Source organism: Theropithecus gelada, chromosome 8 (genome assembly GCF_003255815.1).
Source record: "Theropithecus gelada isolate Dixy chromosome 8, Tgel_1.0, whole genome shotgun sequence".
Taxonomy (NCBI): Eukaryota; Metazoa; Chordata; class Mammalia; order Primates; family Cercopithecidae; genus Theropithecus; species Theropithecus gelada.
In genome coordinates, this window is record NC_037676.1 from 127,443,020 (window position 1) to 127,464,675 (window position 21,656).

A 21,656-nucleotide genomic window follows, 5' to 3' on the forward strand; every position below is an offset into this window, starting at 1 on the left:
CCAACCACACTTTGAGAATTAGAGAAAGCAAATTATAATACAAATCTATCATACTCTGGTGAGGGGATTATATATTAAAAGCTGGTTTCTTTCATGTACGTTATGTAAAAAATTTGTATTGATGAATGTTTTCATACTTAACAGAAAAACTGTAATGAGGACACCCAGACATTATATTATGAAGACTTCTGTGTCATTATGATGAGATTTCATTATATTAAATGTGGTTTAAATTATGTAGTTAAATGTACTTTTTTAGTAATAGAGTTACTATTAGAAGTGGAAGTATTATGGCAGGTCTGAAAATGTGGGATATGTGTGTGGAGTATATTAAGGGAACTCTGTAGTCACTCCCCATTCTTGTCAACACTTGCTACAGGCAGTCTTCTCAATTTTAGCCATTCTAATAGATACGCAGTGGTATCTTATAGTAGTTTTAATTTGATTTTTCTAATGATTTTTTTTTTATTTTGGTAGAGGTGGGGTCATGCTTTGTTGCCTAGGCTGGTCTCGAACTTCTGGCCTCAAGTGATCCTCCTGCCTTGGCCTCTCAAAGTGCTGGGATTACAGATGTGAGCCACTGTGCCTGGCTGGTTTTTTTTGTTGTTGTTGTTTTAATTGACAAGGCCAGCATGTGATCAAGTAGTACAAATGTAATAGTAGTATTATAGTCTTCATTGTTTAACTTATGGCTGTAGTTATTGCTTTTTATTCTGAAGTTCATCTTTAAAGTGACAACTGAAGCATGTTTAAGTAAGGCAGATCAACTTGGTCAAAGGAATTTGATTGTTATTTATCCTGGGAAGCAAAGATTTACAGGGTAGGAGATATTTGATGGCTACCTTCAGATCTTTGAAGCACTAGAATCTGGAAGAGACTTGAGACTTTCTGTTTGACCCAGGAGGTAGCTCTTCTATAGCTCTGGAGTAGAAGGCCAGAATTTACGACCTGCTTCTGATATTGAGGTGGAAGTAGTTAACCTCTCTGAGCCTCAATTTCCTTAACCATATGAAGCAGAAAATAAAATCACTCTATGCAGAAGTTATATGGTGTAAATAAGTTAATGTGTGTGAACGAGCAATTTGGATTTATTGTTGTCATTGCCTGGCAGTGTCCTAGGGAGGCGCTGAATCAGCTCTGTCTTTGGAAGGACTCTAATAAATAGAACTGTTCAGCGGTGGAACAAGCTTTGCCATCACACTAAGAGCCAAACAAATTCCAGATAGTTATATCAGGGCTTTTTAGGAAATTTTACATGGAGTAGAAGTTTGTAAAAGCTCTTTGAAAGAAGACACAGTATTTGCCTTATTCACCACTGTGTCCAGGGCACCCTGTACAGTGCTAGGCACATGGTCTGCTCAGTAGATATTTGTCAAATGAGTGAATGGAAGTTCCTCCACTAATACTCATATTCTAATCTTTGTTTAGCATCACATTTTTTGTTTTTAATATAGTATGTGTTGTCTTCTGTATTAGTCTGTTCTCATGCTGCTAATAAAGATATACCTGAGACTGGTAATTTATAAAGGAAAGAGGTTTAATTGACTCACAGTTCCACATAGCTGGGGAGGCCTCACAATCATGGCGGAAGGCAAAGGAGGAGCAAAGTCATGTCTTGCATGGTGTCAGGTAAGAGAGCGTGTGCAGGGGAACTCCCCATTATAAAATCAGATCTCATGAGATTTATTCACTGTCACAAGAACAGCATGGGAAAGACCTGCCTCCATGATTCAGTTACCTCCCACTGGGTCTCTCCCATGACACGTGGGAATTATGGGAGCTACAATTCAAGATGAGATTTGGGTGGGGACACAGCCAAACCATATCATCTTCCCACAGGTATTTATTTGCCCTTATGTTGTTATTTTATAATGGAAATTTTGTCATTAAACTGAACCAGACACTCATTTTTCTTTCTGTTCACCTACTTACTGAAGAGTAGAGCACAGAGATACAATTTTCATCATGAAACTTCCTGGGAGTAGTTTCTCCTCAGGTATAGCTGTTTTTAATTTACTTCCGCTGTTTCTATAAGTATTTAAATTTCTGTAGTCCTTTTCAAAAGGGATGCCTTACACATGGAATATTTCCATGGGATTACTGTCCCAAGAACCTCATAGCAATGGCCTCTGAGGAGAGCATTTGGGGATTGGAGATACCACAAGATGGTACTGTTTGAATTTTTCAACCATATGCTTGATTACTTTTTTAGCCATATGCTTTATTAATTTTACAAACATTTTTTAAGTGGGTGGGGAAGTCCCATGATTCAGTAGATACTAGCTTAAGTGAAGAAGAAGATTTGTATTGGGAATATTGCAAAGTACAGTTAATACAGCAAAATACCCCCATTTGTAAAGAGACTCTTGTGTTTGAGGCATCATGTTGAGTGCTTTACCTACATTCTCATTTAATTTTTTCAATAATCATATGAAGGCCAGGCGCAGTGGCTCACACCTGTGATCCCAGCACTTTGGGAGGCCGAGGCGGGAGAATTACTTGAAGTCAAGAGTTCAAGACCAGCCTGGCCAACGTGGTGAAACCCCATCTCTGCTGAAAATACAAAAATTAGCCAGGTGTGTTAGTGGGTGCCTGTAATCCCAGCTACTCAGGAGGCTGAGGTTCAATCGCTTGAAGAGGTTGCAGTTAGCTGAGATCGTGCCACTGCACTCCAGCCTGGGTGACAGAGCGAGACTCCATCTCAAAAAAAAAAAAAAAACATATGAGATTTAAGCCTCACTTTCTTTTGTCTTGGCTGCCACAAATTCATGCAAGAGCTTTGGTATTTGGTCAAAGCCAGGCTCTGTTTCTTAAGCCTCTTGGGTTTCCAAGTCATGCAACTGTAGGTAAGACTTGAGTACAGCCAAAGACTTGAAGACCAGAGAGAAGTGGCAGTTGTTAAAATTATGTTGCCTGGGAAATGCTCTTGTGGCCTTAAATTCACAGTTTCTTTTCAGTCTACCAGATATTAGATAGCAATGGACAAGAAGGATGTGGAAAAAAGATAAGTCAAATGAAAGACACCTGGCCGTGAAGATTTAGAGGCTTTAGGTAGCCAAAGGGGGTCTGTGGATATGCTTTAAAATGACAAATTCCTATAGCCTGAGTTTCATAGTGCTTTTGATGACTGGCAGAGGTTGATTTCTATGATTTTTATTAATTGAATTCATCATATAATTTATTTCAAACGTATTTTGAATTATACCACTACCACAGTCGTTTATAGAATATTAACATACATTCTAAGGATATATCTGACTATATTATGAAAGATGTCATGGTCTTCATCACTCTGAGGTAGAGCAATTTATTTAAGTCAGTCAGTCTCTCTTTCACTTTCTCTCTCCCAAAAGAAGGTAATGTTTAGGAGAATTCCTTTAGGTACAGAACAGATTATTCTTTACTCCCTGACTTTTGCATGAAGGGTATATTACTGATTTCTGTGTAGTAGTCCAGACACTGGCATGTGCCTTCCATGCTGACTTTGTCAGTCTTGAGGTCAGTCATAACTCCATCATTTATTAACTATGTCATCTGGGACAAATGATTTAGTGTCTGTGAGCATCTGTTTCTTTATCTCTACAGTATGTTTAATTACACTGAATTCACGTTGTTGTAACAAAGGACTGGATAAGGTAGTAGGTGCAGAGTGCCTGGCACGAACTCAGTGCTCTTTGAAGATCTGTTCTGTCTTAAAAATCTATGTCCTTCTCCTCTCTTCATTCCCAAGTGTTTTTGTTTGACCATTTTAACTCTAACGCAGTCTCTGTGGAGAAGAGTGAGGCTTTTGTTTAGCCTCTACCCCAGTCTGGTGAACATCTGATGAACACATACTCATCCTTCAAGACGCAGTTCAAGTTTGCCCTCACCAGCTAAACCTGTTCTTTCTATAGGCAGTGTGAGCTGCCCCTTCTTCTTGCTTCGAAACATTTTTCCCCTCTGCCTAACATGTGGTGAGTGCTCACTAAGCATTTGCTGGGCAAATGAGTTTCTGAACTTGGGGGAGGGGTATGGTGTTTACAAAGCTTCTTATGGAGCATTGCAGTCTTGTGAGTTCAGTTTCATGCTTTAGAAGTTAGTAAAAACAGCCCAGAGAGCTAAGAGAGCTAAGAAGATGGTTTTCGCTTGCTACCTTTTGGTTCCAAGGGCAAAGCACTTTCAGTATTTAGACTAATTACACTTGCAGAATAGTTATCTATTCTGTAATAATGACAAATATTTTGTTAGTGCTTAATGTGAGCCAGGCCCTGTGCAGATCATTTTACCTACATTATCTCATTTGGTCCTCATATCAGCTTTCTGAAGTAGGTACTGTTATTGTACCCATTATATATAAAAGGAAATTGAGACTCTAGTAAAATGACTTGCCAAAAACTACACCGCTAGCATGTAATTTCATAAAGCCTAGATTTGAATGAAATCTAATTCCGGAGCTGGCTTTTTTTGGTTACTGTATTACATTGTCGCTCTTCTGTGTCACAGTGATGACGGAATTGTGTTGGTGGGTGAACTAAACGCAACTATAAAGGTGACTACTTCTTGAAGATTTCTCCCATAGTCACTGTGTTTGTAAAGAACCCCTGACACTTACTAGCTTATATCTTGCACTGCTAACTCTTCACTGTGATTTCTAGTGAGTGGCAGTTATAAAATGTGTATTCAGTTGTTGTTGTTGTTGTTGTTTGGGGATGGAGTTTTGCTCTTGTTGCCCAGGCTGGAGCGCAATGGCGCTATCTTGGCTCACCGCAACCTCCACCTCCCAGGTTCAAGAGATTCTCCTGCCTCCGCCTCCCAAGTAGCTGGAATTAACAGGCATGCACCACCATGCCTGGCTAATTTTGTATTTTTAGTAGAGACAGGGTTTCTCCATGTTGGTCAGGCTAGTCTCGAACTCCTGACCTCAGGTGATCCACCCACCTCAGCCTCCTAAAGTGCTGAGATTACAGGCATGGGCCACTGCGCCCAGCCATGTATTCAGTTTTAATTCTGCCACACTAATATATATGTGGGGGAATAATTACAAGTTCAAAGTGCAGTATAGTAAGAAGTAACCAAGTTTCTATTAAATATTGCTCAAGAAGTAAGTCATTAAATTCAACTCCTGATAAATATGTGATTACTTAACATTAGGCTCCCAGGGCACCCCCAGCACGCATGCGCACACACACCCACGCTCATAGAGGTAGGTGCATGTATAGCATATGTTGCTAGAGATAGTTGGAGTTATAGTTTCAGAGAAGAGGGTTTTTTTTGTGTGTGTGTTGCATTTTGGTGGGTGGGGTCAGGGGTATGCTTGATACTGTGATTTGTTTTATTTTATCCAAAAAGAATAGATGCCTTATTTACAAAATATAGAAAAATCAAGTTTTAATTTGAAGGGATTAGGAAATACTCATATTCTGTTTCAGAAAGTAAAATCTCCCAATATACGTCCCATTTATTCTAAGAAATTTAAAATACAATCAGGCAATCCCTTGCCACCTTTTCTTCCTTCCTCCTTGCCAAAATGGACATATGTACTTTATGACATTTAATATTTATCAGAGTCTTCTGAGTATATGAATCATGTTGAATTGGAGTCAGCAACCCCTTAAGGACACTAAATGTCTGCTTTGTCTTAGCCTGGTATTTTACTAATAAAATATGTGGAGTTGAATTTAATCCACTATATATAATTGGTGGTATTCCTGTTCAGACATGCCTGTACATGGCTTTGTAGAATAAAAAACACCTGATTCTGCGATTGTTATTGTTTAGGACCAACTTTCAGGAAACATCTTGGCCATGGGCAAAACTATACAGTTGAATCAGGGACATAAAGTTGGAAGGAATAAGTCGGAGAAATTTGTCTTCAGGGTGTGCCTCCCTAACATACACATATACACACAGACACACATACAGGTGTCCCAGTTTTAAAGGTAGAGAAGTTTTACGGACTCATAAGGTATGAAGTGTTTGGTTCTGTTCTGGAGATTAGGGAGGATTCTGGAAAAGGACGTTGTAGCTGAGATCATAGGAAACAGCAGAGCAAAGCAAAATGGTATCTGGTAGTGTAATGAAGTAGTATAGAGATAAATGTGTATGGATGTAATAGGGAAAAGAGGTGGGGAAGGTGTCTTTATTTTCATGTCTGGTTCATTAAAGGCAGTTCTACTGAAGACCTGGTGGTTGTTGAGGGATCTTATTTTGCTCTGGGTACCATGTACTACAGGACCTGTTTCATCTCTGCTTCCCAAGCCTCGGGCTGGGCCTCAGGGATTCTCTCCAGTGCATGCCTTAGGCTACAGCTATGGGGCAGCTGTGGTTAGGGAAGGGCCCTATTTAGAATAGTTGGTCAAAAAGCACATCACTTCTGTCCCTTTCTTGCAGAACTGGTTGCTGCTCTGGAATGAAAGTTTGATTGGTCTGTTAGCCATGCCCATCTGGACTTGGGAAAGCCAAGAGAAAGAATCTTCTGTTCCCTCATCTGCTGTTGCTTTTTAACCTGTGGCCTTAGAAAATGGCATTATACTGAACAGACCTTAGACAACGCTGGAACTGGCGCTGGATAAACTCATGAGTCCATGCTGTGCTACATACGTACCGTATTACTACAGGCTTACTACCTACATCTCTTAGCCACAAAGGACCTGGAATTGGTCTTGCTTGAGAGTCTACATCTATAACAATAGCTAGTTTGTTCCCTCCCTTCTTTTCCTTTCTTAGATGATCCTTTCTCCTTCATTTTGCCCCTAGCCTTTCACATTTGAGACAACCAGTATTGCTTTTATTCTTTCATACTTATTTGTTCCTCATTCATCATCATCTTCTCATTGAAGTCTTATGAATTTTAAGTTGAATTTGATTATAACACAAAATCACCCATTTCTGCTTTATGTTTGTTGATCATATAACTTTAATGCCTATTCAACACTTCAAAAAGAGAGAATAGTAATGTAGTTATGATATTGCTGTTAGTGGGTTTTGACATTGAGTAACAGATGACGTGTCTAATGAATAGTGTGGCTGCTTAGATTGCATAATTATAGGTTTGTTTGACTTTAGGACAATCATATGCAGGCCAACTTCACCCATTTAGAGACTTTTTGTATTATATAAGTATTAGAGCATTTCACTCTAAAAAAAAACAAAAAAACAAAACCCTTCTTCAGTGATAATCATTCTTTGTTTTTCCAGGGTTTGCCACTCTATAGAAAAAGCAAAATGAAATAGAAACTATCTTTAAAGGATGGGTTTAATTCAGTAGCCCTTCTTGGTTGGAATAACACTTCAGTCCACAGTGATTTGGCATTGTGCTTGTGACTGGAGTCATTGGGTAAAGGCATGCAAGTTTATAGGATGACAACCCTGGCACTGGCATACTTATAGAAACAGCTAGAATTTTATTATGTAAACCAGGGATTATCTGTGCCCTTTGGACTTGATTTTGTGGGGTGGCAGTGGAGGGGGATAACTAGTTATTGTACTAACTTCTTGCAACAGTTTCTTAATTGGCGTATCAGGTGACAGGTCTCACAGAGTCACCAAGGCCCCACTGTGATACTTCTCCATGTATTTACTGGCTAGTAAATGAATGTTCAAATACATCACTTAGGTTCATTTGATTAACGAAAGCAAGGGCTGGCTGTAATTAATAAATGCTCACAGAATGGCTCAGTGAAGAAATTTGAATATTCCTAGCCTCCTAGACTCTGCTTGGCGGGGCTGGGAGTGGGGGGAGTCAAATATGTGGCTAATAAAAGTGATTTTTAACTTTGAGCTCTATTCAGAAGTAACTCTGCAACGTGAAACCTTCCAGTACTCTCCCTTCCCCTTGAACATTTCTCTCCTGCTGCTCTTCATTTGCTGCCTGGTAGTCAGTCTGGAGCTGCTTTCATCTCTCTTGCTGCCAGTGCTCTTGGCCTAGTACAAGCTTGACCTCTTAGCAGCTGGAGTTGACTTAGTTATTCTCCTAACATTCTCTGAGTGACTTGGTTGCTCTTACAGCACTTCAGATTAGCTTTGCTGATGTGAAAGGTCACTTTTCACCAATGTTAAAGCTTATTAATCTTCAAAAAGGGGAAAAATCATTTTCTTTTTGTTATCAGATTCCTTAAGGAATTTGGAAAGAGCTTTCCAGAACCATGTCTGATAGCCTCTGAGTGGCATTGCCTAGTGGCCTCCTTGAAAGTGTTGTTTTATGCTAACACATCGCCAAGGGAGCTGAGCTGAGGCTCTGGGTCTTTGGCTTTCTCCTACTTGAAGGTTTGTTCCCTGGATATTCATGGAGGCGTTGGAGGTGCTTGTCCTTCTCCTTGTGTTTAAATACCTTTTTGTACAGGTGGGCAAGTGTACAGACTTGGCAGTTAGAAAGCCAGAGTGGGAGGCCTGGTGCTGCTGCTAACTATCTCTGTGGCCTTGAGCAAGTTGCTTCAGTTTTCTCATTTGTAAAGTGGGAATAGAACTACCTAACTCTTATGTTGCCCTGAGATTTGATGTAAGTATGAAGTGCTGGCACATAATAGTGTTCCCTAATTATTAGCTACAGCTATTAATATATACATATGTAATCATTGTCATTACTTTCCGTGTTTTATCATCTGCACTAAACTTCCCTAATGCCAGACTTGCAGAAGTGTTGTACAGCAATGCTTTTCTCTCTGGAGTCATCATTCTGTGAATTTGAACATCGTTGTGTGATTTCTACCCACCACCCCAGTGCTGGTGCCATCTCTTTTCCTATGGAAAAGTCACAATGAAAATATAAAATAGGCAAGTGAAGTTGTATCACATGTCATCTTTTACTTTTTAATTCAGTTGAATCTCTTTGATAGGACAATTTATATTTTGGTGAAAGTTTAATTTTCAGATTTATGAAATATAGTGGCCTTAGAAGAATATTGAAGGAAGAGTTGCTATAATTCTTTGTTGGATTCTAAGAACACTAAGGCATCTTTCTTGTCCTCAAATGGATTAAAATCTCTGGTGAAAGGAAACAAATGCAGATAAGAAAGGCAAGATTGATCATGGTCCCAAGATACCAAGAGTATAGGTGTTAAGGCAAATTAGGTGAAGGAGGAAATCCTTCTAGGTGGGGCCTGAGCTCAGCCCTTGATGGATGTGTAGGATTTAATTTGATATATATTCTCAAAAAGGGCTTTCAGTGAAAGAGTGGGAGAATTTTGATGGTGGGAAGATATACTGTGGAATCAAGTAGCAGGGAGCCTCTGCCTGATCAGTCCCTCCACAACCACCCCAACCCTCAGCAACTTTTTAGTTAGTAACTAACTCTGTGTTTCTGCATTTATCCCTTGTTTCCTCCTCCAAAAGTCAAGAGGTTATTACTGCAGTCGGGAAATAAAGGTTAACAAGAAGAACAAAAAAGAATTACAAAAATCATCTTAAAATTGCTGTGGCAGGTTGCTACTTGACATGGACGTTCTCATGACCTGTCTTCAGGATGCTCTTGTGGGAGCCTCTTCTAGTTCTCCTCGTAGGACTCTGCTCTCTCAGCCTCCTGCTACAGCTGACCAAGACCCTCTGACTACAGTTATCTGACTGGGCACTGCTTCCAGGTGTGCTGTGATCCTCAGTTCTTTTTAGAGTTACCTTCCTGATCTCTTCTGGTGTTCCCCGTTCCCTTTGTTGCTTGGGCTGCACCAGTCTTTACTAGTGTTCTTCAGCAGCTTGTCCCAACATTCTTGGGCCCTGGAGCCTGAGCTGAGGCTGCCTGTAAGCCAGTTAGACTCCAAAGATTCTTTCCTTAAGCTTCGTGCCATCAAAACTGACCCAAGCCTTGCCCATTTCCTCCTTTGCAGGAAGGTCTCTTTGGCTTTGAACCAGGTTACTATCTGTCTCAGGTCTTACTAGCATATATGGGACCCTGTTAATGAGCACTATCCCTCATTTATTTCATTTTGCAGCTTTTCTATAGCATTTTGAATATCTTAGGTATATTCTGAATGCTTTTGAAAATTAACTTGTTTAATCCCAGAGGGAGATTGCTAACATTATATCTATTGCCGCTGATTTAAGCCCCTTACAGACTTTCATTTCTTATGCTTCAGACTTTTGCTCCCAACAGATACTTTAGTGAGTGTCTGTTTTGTCTGGGGTGCCTCTAATAATCAGAATTTTGGAAAAGCAGTTTATCCTGTTAGTCTTTGTTCAGGTTACCAGCTTTACCCACTTTTTTGACCAGTTCAGTATCCGAATCTAATACTCATAAAATATACTGATCCATTAAGGAAAACAAAATGAAACAATACTTTCTTTTAACTAGATAAGACTGGTGTGAAACCAGTAGTCTATTTTTCATTATTTTAAATGGAAAAAATATAGGTTAACTAAAACCCCTAATCAATGCACTGAAATGTAACTAAGTACAGTAAAATGCCTAAATAAATTACAAAACATCCATTACATTAGGTTGTAAATTGTTTAAAATTCACTTCTTTATCATGAAACAATATGACTTTTAACAAACAGTTGCTGTATATATGGCAACATATATATGTTGCTACCAAGCAGTATGTCCATTTTGTTGACATTCAGAAATTTTCAGAACAACAAACTGTGACTCTAATAGTCTAACAGTTTTATTTGGAGTATGACCTGAGCCTTTTCTCATGCACCATTTTGTTAAACATATATTTAATTTGGGAAATGTAAATACAAATTTTTCTTTATGTAAACATTACACCCTCCCCCACCCCCAAACTTACATTGAGATATATGTGTATTCTGTGCTGCCTGGATAGTAAAAGCTGAAGGGTCTTCTACCAGAAGCATGTTAACCCAGGAGACAGTCTATGAAATATGCTTATAAGTAACTATTGTAAAATTAAAGCATATGTTTTAAAAGCCAAATGTGGATGGACTTTACATTATTTCATGACTTTGGAATGATCTGTGGTATTATTCTTCAGAGTAGAAAAGAAAAACAACATTTGTCTGCACTAAGGTATTTGAATGGAGAGTCTTTGAATGGAGAGTCTTTGAGTAGGTTCATTCCCAAATGTGATTAAAGAAAGCTTTATTTTCTTTTCATTTAGTTATCTTAAATTCAAAGTTTTTAGTTGAAATTTTTAGGATCCTTTGTTAACTATCTTTTCCTAATCTATTAAATTACGTTTAGAGCTTGAAGAAACAATTTAAAAGCACTTTTAACAACATTACCTTGCTTTTCTAATTTGCTAGTCCCTTTTTATAGACTCCTGTTCCCTGAGGATATTTTAATTTTTTAAACATAGTAAACATAGTTGTTTCTTATTCTGACTAATATAGATAGTTACAATAACAGAAATATTTGTGGATCTGTTTCTACTGACTGTTATTCTTAGTGGCTTGTTTTCTTGTGTATTATAGGTATGTAAGGTTTTTCTCTTTGTTTTTATATTTATTTTTGTTTCAGCCTTTTCTCCTGTGATCTGCTCATTCTTAAAAATTATATGTAGGGATTATTTGACACCTAGATTAAGAGTGTCTTCTCCAGATGATAGTTATATTTGCTTCTGCCAGACACCTGTGAGTACTATCTGCCAGAGACCACCTCCCACCAACGTCAGAGACTGGGGTCTCTGGATCACTCTGGTTAGGGGAACCCAGCCTGCTGCAAATCCAGGAGGACTGCCTTATGGCCAGTTTTTCTGAAACAAGTTTGTTTTCTCTTCCCTTTTCCCTGTTCTGCTTCATGGCCAAGGCTAACCTCCCTTTGGTCCCAGGGAGCAGTGAGAGATTACTTTTGGTTCATCTTTATACAAAGAGTTGAGATCTCAGCTTACTGTGGGATAGTATGTGACTTTGGCATTCTGTTGCCCCACTTCTCATTTTTGTTTTATTCTAGATTTTGCCCTGGTTATTTCTTACTACCTTGTGACTCTTTTTTTTAAGATTTTTTTTTTTTTTTTCCTGCTGTATCTTATATCTTTGGTTGTTTTCTTTTTTCTTTCTTTCTTTCTTTTCTTTTTTTTCTTTTTGAGACGGAGTCTCACTCTGTTGCCCAGGCTGGAGTGCAGTGGCATGATCTCAGCTCACTGCAACTTCCATCTCCTGGGTTCAAGCAATTTCCAGCTAATTTCTGTATTTTAATAGAGATGAGGTTTCACCATGTTGGCCAGGCTGGTCTTGAACTCCTGACCTCAAGTGATCTGCCTGCCTCGGTCTCCCAAAGTACTAGAATTACAAGCGTGAGCCACCGTGCCCGGCTGCTGTCTTTGGTTGTTTTCATTAGGAAGATTGGTCCAAGTAATCTAGCTCAGCGTTATTAAAAGTGAGAATCTTCCCTATGTGACCTTTAACAATCCTTCACAGTTTATGCAGCAGATATAAGACTGAGCTGCTTAATGGATGAGGGAACTGAGGCTGGGAGAGGTATAGTTGGTTGGTTGATTTAAGATCATATAAGTAAGGGCATAGCCTGGAACTCCTGAATACAAGTCTTTTCTTCTTTCCAGCCTACTACTGCCTTTGAGCTGTCTTCTACTGAGTGTATTCTTAGAATTTTGAATGAAGCACCGTATGGTGAGGAGGTTTTTTAAAAGATGTAATAACTGCACAAAATTATTTAGACCATTGACTGATGTAGATTATATTGATGCAACATTTTCCAGATATGGCATTTTAAGTGGAAAATAATAATTGCAATTTTTTTTTCTTTCAGCTGAAGTGAGTAGTGAATATAGTATGGACAAGGCAATGGTTGAATTTGCTACAATGGATCGGCAACTAAACCATTATGTAAAGGCTGTTCAATCTACAATAAATCATGTAAGTTTATGCTACTCCCTGGTTATATATTTGGTTACAACTCACTGACCGAGAGGTAGAAACACAAAATCAAAATTTTTCTCTAACCTTTAATGTTTCCTTATCCTTAGTGTAGCAGCTATTAAATTCCTCTAAATTTGGACGTCTCATAAAATTGGAATCCTAAGTATTTTCCTGGCTAGGCCACTTAGGTTGATTAGCATATTAAATCTATTTTAGATTGCTTGCGATTTTTTGTCTCAAAATTTTAGTGTAAGCCTCCTTTGAATGTGATGCAACTTGTTTTTATTGTTCTATTTGCTTAAACATACAATTGAAACCAGGTTTAGTTACTCATTCTCTAACTTTAATATGCATCTGTTGCCAAATTCTTAGAATCAGATAATATGGAAGAATTTTAGAGCAAGTTTAAAAATAAAGAAGATCGGTATTTTGGTTTTTCCAGAAGCCAAACTTATCTTTGTTGACTCCAGCTGTCACAGGAACAACACATAAGGCAGTTAAGGTGGGAACATAGCAACATCCTTTTCAGTAGTACTGTGTTGAGTAAGAAATGAGCAATACGATTGCAGTAATGTTTCTGAGAAGTCCTTTGTCCTCTGAGCAGTGGAAACTCCCTGTTGAACTGATTGTGTATACCTGTGTAATAGGGTGTCTTGTATTTCTGGTTTCATTATTTGCCTTTTCTTACTTACAGCTGTGGGAAAATTCCAAAAATCAATTATTTTACAAAATGGGTGACTACTCAGTAGAAGATATATTTTTAAATAATGTTTAATACCTAAGCCAATGAAATGAGCATTATATAGTTATAATAAGCTTTTTTTAATGGTTAGTATTTAACTATAGTATTTGACTAACTTTAAGAATATCACCTATATCCAAATAATAAACTCATTCAGCTTGTAAAATTTTGATGTTTCTGGCTATTGTGACTGTTAATCCTGGTCTTATGAATATTTCTTCCATAGGAAAATATGACAGTGCCGCCATGTTGACATCATATTTGAAACTGGATAGCACTTAGACTAGAGGCTTTCAATTTCAGCTGAACCCTAGAACCAGCCAGTTTCTGAACTTTCAGAGATTCTGATTTCATTAGTCTGGAGCAGGACTGGGACACCAGTATTTTTTAGAAACTCATTCTAATGTGCATTCAAGGGTGAAAACCACTGACTTAAAAGAACAAGGCTGACTTTATAGAAGAAAGTCAAGTGTTTACTCCCAAAGATTAGAGTTAGGCTTGTTGTATGGGTCAATCTTGCTTTGACCCTTACGTTCTGTGGCACTTACTTGATAAGGCTTTCTATCTTTAACTTTCATACTGTGCAAATGCAATAGCACAGTGTATATTACAGATAAGAAAACAAGATTTTTGGAGTCAAAGAACTTTGTGTTGATTTTTTTTCCCTATTAAACTCTAGGATTTGCAGATACTTACAGTATTTTTACATCAAGAATTGAACTCTTGGTTGGGCGTGGTAGCTCACACCTGTAATCTCAGCACTTGGGGAGGCCAAGGCTGGCGGATCAACTGAGGTCAGGAGTTTGAGACCAGTCTGGCCAACATAGTGAAACCCCATCTCTACTAAAATACAAAAATAAGCCAGGTGTAGTGGCATGCATCTGTAATCCAAGCTACTCAGGAGGCTGAAGCAGGAGAACCACTTGGACCCGGAAGGTGGAGGTTGCAGTGAGCCGAGATCACGCCAGTGCATTCCAGCCTGGGCAACAGAGCGAGACTCTATTAAAAAAAGAAAAAAAGAAAAAAAAGAACTTTTCCTCCTTCAGGACATCAAGTCACTCATTTAAAAAAAAAAGTTTAAAACTTCTCACTCTTTCTCCCATTCAGTAGTTAACGACATTTCTTTCATCTTGAGGTTTCATCTCATTATCCTCAAATAGGGAAGATAGATTTTATCTCACTTTTCAGCCCTAACCTCACACTAGAATAGACTGGAACAACTTGGATTTAGTGATTCCGATGCTTATCAGGAAGGTCCCTGTTCTTTTATAGGAGGAAAAAACATATTTATTTTTCTTTTATGATACAAAGAAAGGTATGCTCTCTATGCAAGCTGGATACCAGACAAAGAATAATAAATATAATTTCATAAGGTTTCTAAGACTTGACATTATATGGGGATATAATGGGGATATGATCATTTTTAGGGAAATGTTTTACATCACTTGATGTACTTGAAGCTAAGGGTACTGCTATCTTATTGCTTGTTTTGGTGAGGGATAAGAATGAACAGCAGCTTGGGAGGGGCCAGGATAATATACTTGTTTAGAAACAGCAGTGGTCTAGGGATCTGAAGCTTTTCCAGTCCTGGTTCTTCTACTTTCTGAGTTACGATCCCTGGTCAAGAAACCTAACCTCTTGAAACCTCATGTTCTTTGTAAAATTCCTGGCCTGTGTATTTCACAGAACGATTATGTGAATCAGATTAGATAATGTATATCAAAATGCTTTGGCATTCATCAAATTTGATGGGGCTGTAAGATAATATATTATTGCAAACTCAAATTTCCAAACAACTCATTAGAGAGATGGAACAAAATCTTCTAAAAATCTAGTATTTTGTTTTGCTCACTTTATTTCAGGGTATTTTTTTGGCTTTGACCTGTCCTATTCTGGAATTCAAGAGTCATATAGGATTAAGTATAAGCTACTTAACTTATTGCACAAGGTATTCATGGCCTCTAAAATGAATGAGTTGTTTTAAGTAAGATTATTTTTTTACAAGGCAAATAATGGGAACCCATACAAGTCCCAGTTAACCCACTGCTCTGTCATAGACTTTTGCAAACTCTGATACTTCCATTACTATAATATTTGCCTAGATTTGGATCTACCCTGTGGTCTTTCTGTTTATGAATTTTTATATAGTCATAGAAAGTTGATTTAAAAACTTTTTTAATCATTAAAGAGCATTTGAGTTTATTATTTAAATAGACATTTCTCTTCCACTCTCATCTTCTTAGAATTCTAAAGATTATGCTCCTTTTGAAAAGTTGTGGAAGTTTACTTTGGAACCTCAGAGGTATGGGTCAACTTACCAACAATCCCTGGGAAGTCCCTTTGGCAATTAGCAGAAGTTCTCAGGTTGCCTTCCATTGTCTCTCAAGAAAATAGGGCTACTATAGTCCACAGTGCCCAAAGATTTTGTTTGGAATTGGCATCTATTTTAGTGCTCTGAAACTCAAAAAAAAAAACAAGGACTTCATTCCAGCTAGTTTGTTGACAGAATATTATGCGGTGAACACTAAAAAAATTCTCAGATAGTCTCTAAGTCATTTATAAAGACTTTCAGGTTAAATGGATTTTATACCTGTCACAACTCTTTAAAAACTTCGTTTAGATCCTCGGAGAGTTCTATATGAACTTTTTTGATATTTTCAGTCATAAGACCAACATGTCATATCAGTGTTTTTAGAGTTATAAGACAGTACACAGATACATACTTTTTTTAAATCACTATTACTGCCACGGAAAAAACTGTTTTCTCAGTTTCATATTGAGAACAGAATGATGTTCTGAACACTAGACTTCTGTTGACCTAATGTTTCCTCCCTTGCTTTCTACGCTTCTATTGAGTACATTGAAGAGACACTATTGGCTGACTTTTTGTTTTTCAGTTTTCATAAATAAATGAATAAATTTATGAACATTTGAATAAATATTCAAATAAATGCTTGAATAAATATTTACTGAACAGCCATGTGCAGGCACTTCTAGTTGCAAGAAATAGGAAGTCAATCAACAAAGTCCAGATGACCTTCACCTCAGGATACGCGAAGTCCAGAACAGAAGACAAATATTTTACAAATGTTATTTAATTACTGTTGTGGTATGTGCTACAAATTAAAAATAAAGCATTCAGGGAGAGTTAATAACCCAAGGGCAATAATGTCTTCAAGGCAGGGAAAAATTGGGAGACTCCTTCTGGAGGAAATGATATTTAAGATTCAAGGCAAGTGAGTCTCAACATGGGAAATATGATATATTCTGTGTGACTTTTGCATGAAATGGAAGGATCTTATTTCTGATTGTCTTGATGTCAGCTTCAGAGTGCCTTAATCAATCCAAAGACTTATTGTGAAAATGAGACCAGAGAAGGCCTACCTTTATATATAGAAAGTTAATGTTAATAGAATAGTTGAGTAACCTATCTAAGGTTGGTCAGTGATTCATTTATTAATAGATTTTTGAGTGCCTACTATGTGCCAGGAGCTATGCTTAGTAATGCAAGTCATGGCAGTAGTTGATTTAAGAATTATTTTATTATCAGTATCCTACTTCTTAAACAGGGGTTATCTCTCTTGAAATGAGACTTTATATTGAGTATTGAATAAACCCAGTGATAGTACTGTGTGTTTCTGATTATATGTTTATGATTGTTTTAAACTAAACCTATAGTCCCAAACTGTGGGCTTCAAATTGCTCAGGGTAGGTTTGGAGAGTGAACACCAGTTTAGTTCAGGGAATCTTCACATCCATTTTTAGGTATGTGCTTTTTCAAATAAGAGGTGACAAATCCAACCACTATCATGCGGGTAGTCCTTGCAATGTTTTTCTAACCTTAATTCTCACAGGGAAAATGATGGGAATGTAGCTAAATGAGAATGGCCCAACAAGTTCAGAGATTAATGTCATATATATTTAGCAATTGATGATAAAATATACATCCTCTCAGCTAGGTTGGTGGTGCATGCCTGTAGTTCCAGCTACTGAAGGGAACTGAAGTGGGAGGCTGAAGTGGGAGGATCGCTTGAGCCCGGGAGTTCAAGATCAGCCTGGACAACATAGTAAGACTCCATCTCTTTAAAAAAAAAAAAAAAAAAAAGTTTTTGGTGATCAATATAGTCTCAGAGTTTAGCAAAAGTAACTAAAGCTTGAGAGTCACATTATACTTCAGCATTTATTGTTTTTATTATGATCCTTAGTTTTATAGGTTTACTTTAAGACATTTTATCTCTTAAAATAATTTTCAAAAAGATAAAAAAAAAGAATTTCAGATTTTACCTGGTTATTGTTCTTTTGGTATGTGCTGCTTCTGGATGTTAATTTATTGAAAAATCCAAGTATGTCTTCACTTTCCTCTAATACCCTCTTTTATGCTACTTGCGTCTTATCAATTGTATAAGATTTTAAAGCATTTATATTGGATTACAGCCACATTTTTTTTTTTTTATTTTTTAAGTCGGTATTTTATAACAATTCCTACTAGAAGCCTGGTGAGGGAGAATATTTTTCTTTTTAACTGGAGCAAGTAGGTGCTAGGTTGGTCCATTTGTATGGTTTTTTATAAATCGGTTCATGGATATGCCCTATGTAGTGTGGTTTTTCACTTGATATGCTAACCTGAACATTTTATATGCCTTTTAAAACTAATGTGTTGAGAATTAGAAGAGAAGAAATGTACTTGATGTATGCTGTTGAAACCAAAGCAATCTTAGATACAATAAAGGAACAAGGTGGGTCAAAGGTATAGTTTATCTCAGCTCTGTCATTATGCAACAGTTTTGACTATTTTTGACATAGCACTTCCCTGTGCCTCCTTGCTGTTCACCCTTCATCACCTGATAAGTTTTACCTTTTTCTCACTGTGCAGTTACCTTAATATCCACTACTTTTACATGAAATCCTATAGAGTATCTTGCAAGTTGGAAGTTACCATTTTAGTTAAACCAAATTTGGGAAGAATTTCTCCCTTAGAAAGCTAATAATTTATTTTCTAGTACCTGAAAGCAGTTCTAGGCCACAGGATGTCACCTATTATATATGACCACTTACTGACTGAATATAAGAATACACCCCACTCTATTAGGCATTGTGAATCATTTACAAAAGAAGAGGGAGGGGGAATTTGTTCGGTGGCTATAAAATTTGAGGACAGAAGATTCCTGAGCATGAGATAAATTACTGTTGTCAGCAGAGTAGCAAGAAGGTAGGAGGTGACAGGGGAGTGAAATTAGTGAAAAGCTCTTCGAGCCAGAGGGGAAAGTACTGGGAAACTCACCTCTTCTCTACTCCCTGCATCTGGCATTCTACAGTGATAGACAACTCTTAACATGTTTCTTATCAAAAGTTTTCAAGTGAGTTATATATGAGCCTTTTCATCTATAGGAACATTGCTCAGGTGTGGAAATTAACCAGAGAAAGAAAGTTGACTTTAGGTGTTCGCTCTTCAGACACTTGGAATGTGTCTATTTCTGTGATTACTGGTAATTAACTTCTGTTTCAGTGGTTTAGAACTCCCTGTACAGTTATTCTCAAATTAAGGTTGTGTTCGGTAACATTTTGCCTAATAAACAGAGATAGAGACAATTACTTCCGAATGTAGTATTCCACTAATTGAATTACCTCTAAGAAATAATCTAGATATAAAATTTCTTAGGTTTCAAAGTAACATAACTGCTAACAGGTGAAAATGTGTTATATTGAGACTGATATTCACGGTTACTTTATAGAAATCCATCGTAGTGTTTTGGAGTTATTAAATGTTGGGTTTTAATCAGAATTATAAAGCAGTTACACTTTACTGGGCCTTAATGTGCCTCTAGTGCAGCATTTTCAAGAGTTTTCTCCATAATACTAATTAATCAGGATGTGAATAAGTATAATAGGAGAATAGGATTTTGTGGTCAAATAAGTTTGGGGAATGCTTGATTAAAAGAATTTCCTTAAAGACTCCAAAGCCTTTAATGTGCTTTTATGCAACGTGATTCTCCAAAGGAAGAGGATATTCAGAAATTTTGTAAACTTAGTTAACTAGAAAATCTTTCTGGAGGAGGGACTGATACTCTTCAGAATCCACTTTGGGAAGTGCTGTTGTAGTTTCAACCCCCTAATTTTACAAAGGAGGCTATGAGATAGGTCCAGCACTCTGTGGCAGAGTTTTTGTGGCATCCAGAAAACTGGGAAGTATGTCAAACTCCCTTTGGAAATGAGCCTTAAAGATGTTTCCATGCTGAAGGTCAGGAAAAGGCCAGGCCCTTTCACCATTTCATTACTCCAACAGTGAGGAAGGGACAGTTTTTAAAAACATGCAGTGATTGCTTAGTCTGTGTTTGAAGCAAAGACCCCTCTGTGCAGTGATGATACGAGAGAGAGGAGAGAAGGAAATGTTTGAGAGGAAAAGAAGAGAGGGGCTTACAGAAGAGGCAGGAGACACACAGGAGCAGCAGAATGGGCAGGGAAGACATATGGATCTTTGAAGGGCCAGGCTCACCACGGCATTCCAGGTAGGCACTGAGGCGCCCAGTGTGATTATTAAACACCTTAGCCTCAGTGGCACCAGGTCATTCTAGCAGCTAATTCTTTGAATTACCCAAATGAGATGAATGTTCCTTAACACAGCAAACTCCTGATTATTTCTGACATTGTACATAGTCCACATACAGTATTAAACCCTTATTTTAGATGTTAATTTACCTTCCTTCTAACATCACACTTTTCATGTAATTAATAAGTATTAAAAAGCTTGAGGTTTAGGCCTTTCCCCACTAATTGGCAGTGGTGCTGAGTGGGCTAACTGCAGAAGAGAGATGGGGAGATAGACTGAACTAGGGAATGGATCAGTAAATGTTAAAATTCAGTGTAAAATGAATGCATTTTTCAGCATAGAGTTGAAAGCACAGTAGTCACTGGTTGTCTACAGTTTCACTTTCCACTGTTTCAGTTATCTGTGGCCACCTATGATCCAAAAATATTAAATGGAAAATTACAAAAATAAACAATTCAAATAAGTAAATTAAATAGCACCTTGTTCTGAGTAGTGTGATGAAACCTTGTGCCTTGCTGCTCTATCCTGTCTTCATCACAAGAGGAGGGATGAGTACAGTACAATAAGACATGTTGAGAGCAAGAAAGATTATATTTACATAACTTATTACAGTATACTGTTATAATTGTTCTATTTTTCTATTATTGTTAATCTCTTGGCTGTGCGTAATTTATAAATTAAACTTTATTGTAGATATGTATGTATAGGATAAAACATAGTCATACAGTAGTGAACCACATAACAATATTTCAGTTAACGAGGGGGCCATACATATATGATGGTAGTGCCATAATATTATATCTTATACAGTATTTTTACTGTACCTTTTCTGTGTTTATGTATGTTTAGATACATAAATAGTTGTCATGTTACAGTTGCCTACAGTACTCAGTATACTAACGTGCTGTACAGGTTTGTAGCCTAGGATTAATAGGCTTACTATAGAGCCCAGGTGTGTAGTAGGCTGTTCCATCTAGGTTTGTGTAAGTACACTCCATGATGTTCCACAGCACTGCCTCGTTTCTTAGAAAGTATCCCCATCGTTAAGCAGTGCATGACTATACAGGGTTCGGTACTATCTGGGGTTTTAGGCATCTACTGGGGGTTTTGGAATGTATCTCCTGTGGATTAGAGTGGACTACTGGAGTTGCTTATTAGTCTCTAACTGTTCAGTTGGTGGATCACTTGAGGTCAGGAGTTCGAGACCAGCCTGGCCAACATGGTGAAACCCCATCTCTACTAAAAATACAAAAAAAGCTGGGTGTGGTGGCATGTGCCTGTAGTCCCAGATACTTGAGAGGCTGAGGCAGGAGAATTGCTTGAACCCAGGAGGCAGAGGTTGCAGTGAGCCATGATCGCACCACTGTACTCCAGTCTGGGTGACAGAGTGAGACTGTCTCAAAAAAAAAAAAAACAAAAAAAAAAAACCTTGTTCAGTTGGTGCCAATAATATGTTTAGTCCAATAAAGATACAAAAGCCTCTTAACACAGGTACACAAATAGCTACAAAAAAAATTTAACAGTGAAATAGTTTGACAGAGACAATAAAAACGTGCATAGGAAATTCAGAGTAAGGGAAAAGAGTCTTTGCTTAAATTCTGGCTTTCGTGCCCTCTA

The 21,656-nt window shown here is 37.7% G+C and overlaps 1 protein-coding gene across 5 annotated transcripts in view; it reads left to right on the forward strand.

The window, feature by feature from the left end:
• Positions 1-21,656, forward strand: part of NSMCE2 (NSE2 (MMS21) homolog, SMC5-SMC6 complex SUMO ligase) — a 269,718-nt gene that overhangs the window by 43,586 nt on the left and 204,476 nt on the right. For all 5 annotated transcript variants that reach the window (XM_025393641.1, XM_025393640.1, XM_025393639.1 and 2 more), the window contains one exon: positions 12,641-12,747. In XM_025393641.1, the coding sequence (XP_025249426.1) occupies positions 12,641-12,747 (107 nt within the window). The remainder of the gene's footprint in view (positions 1-12,640; positions 12,748-21,656) is intronic.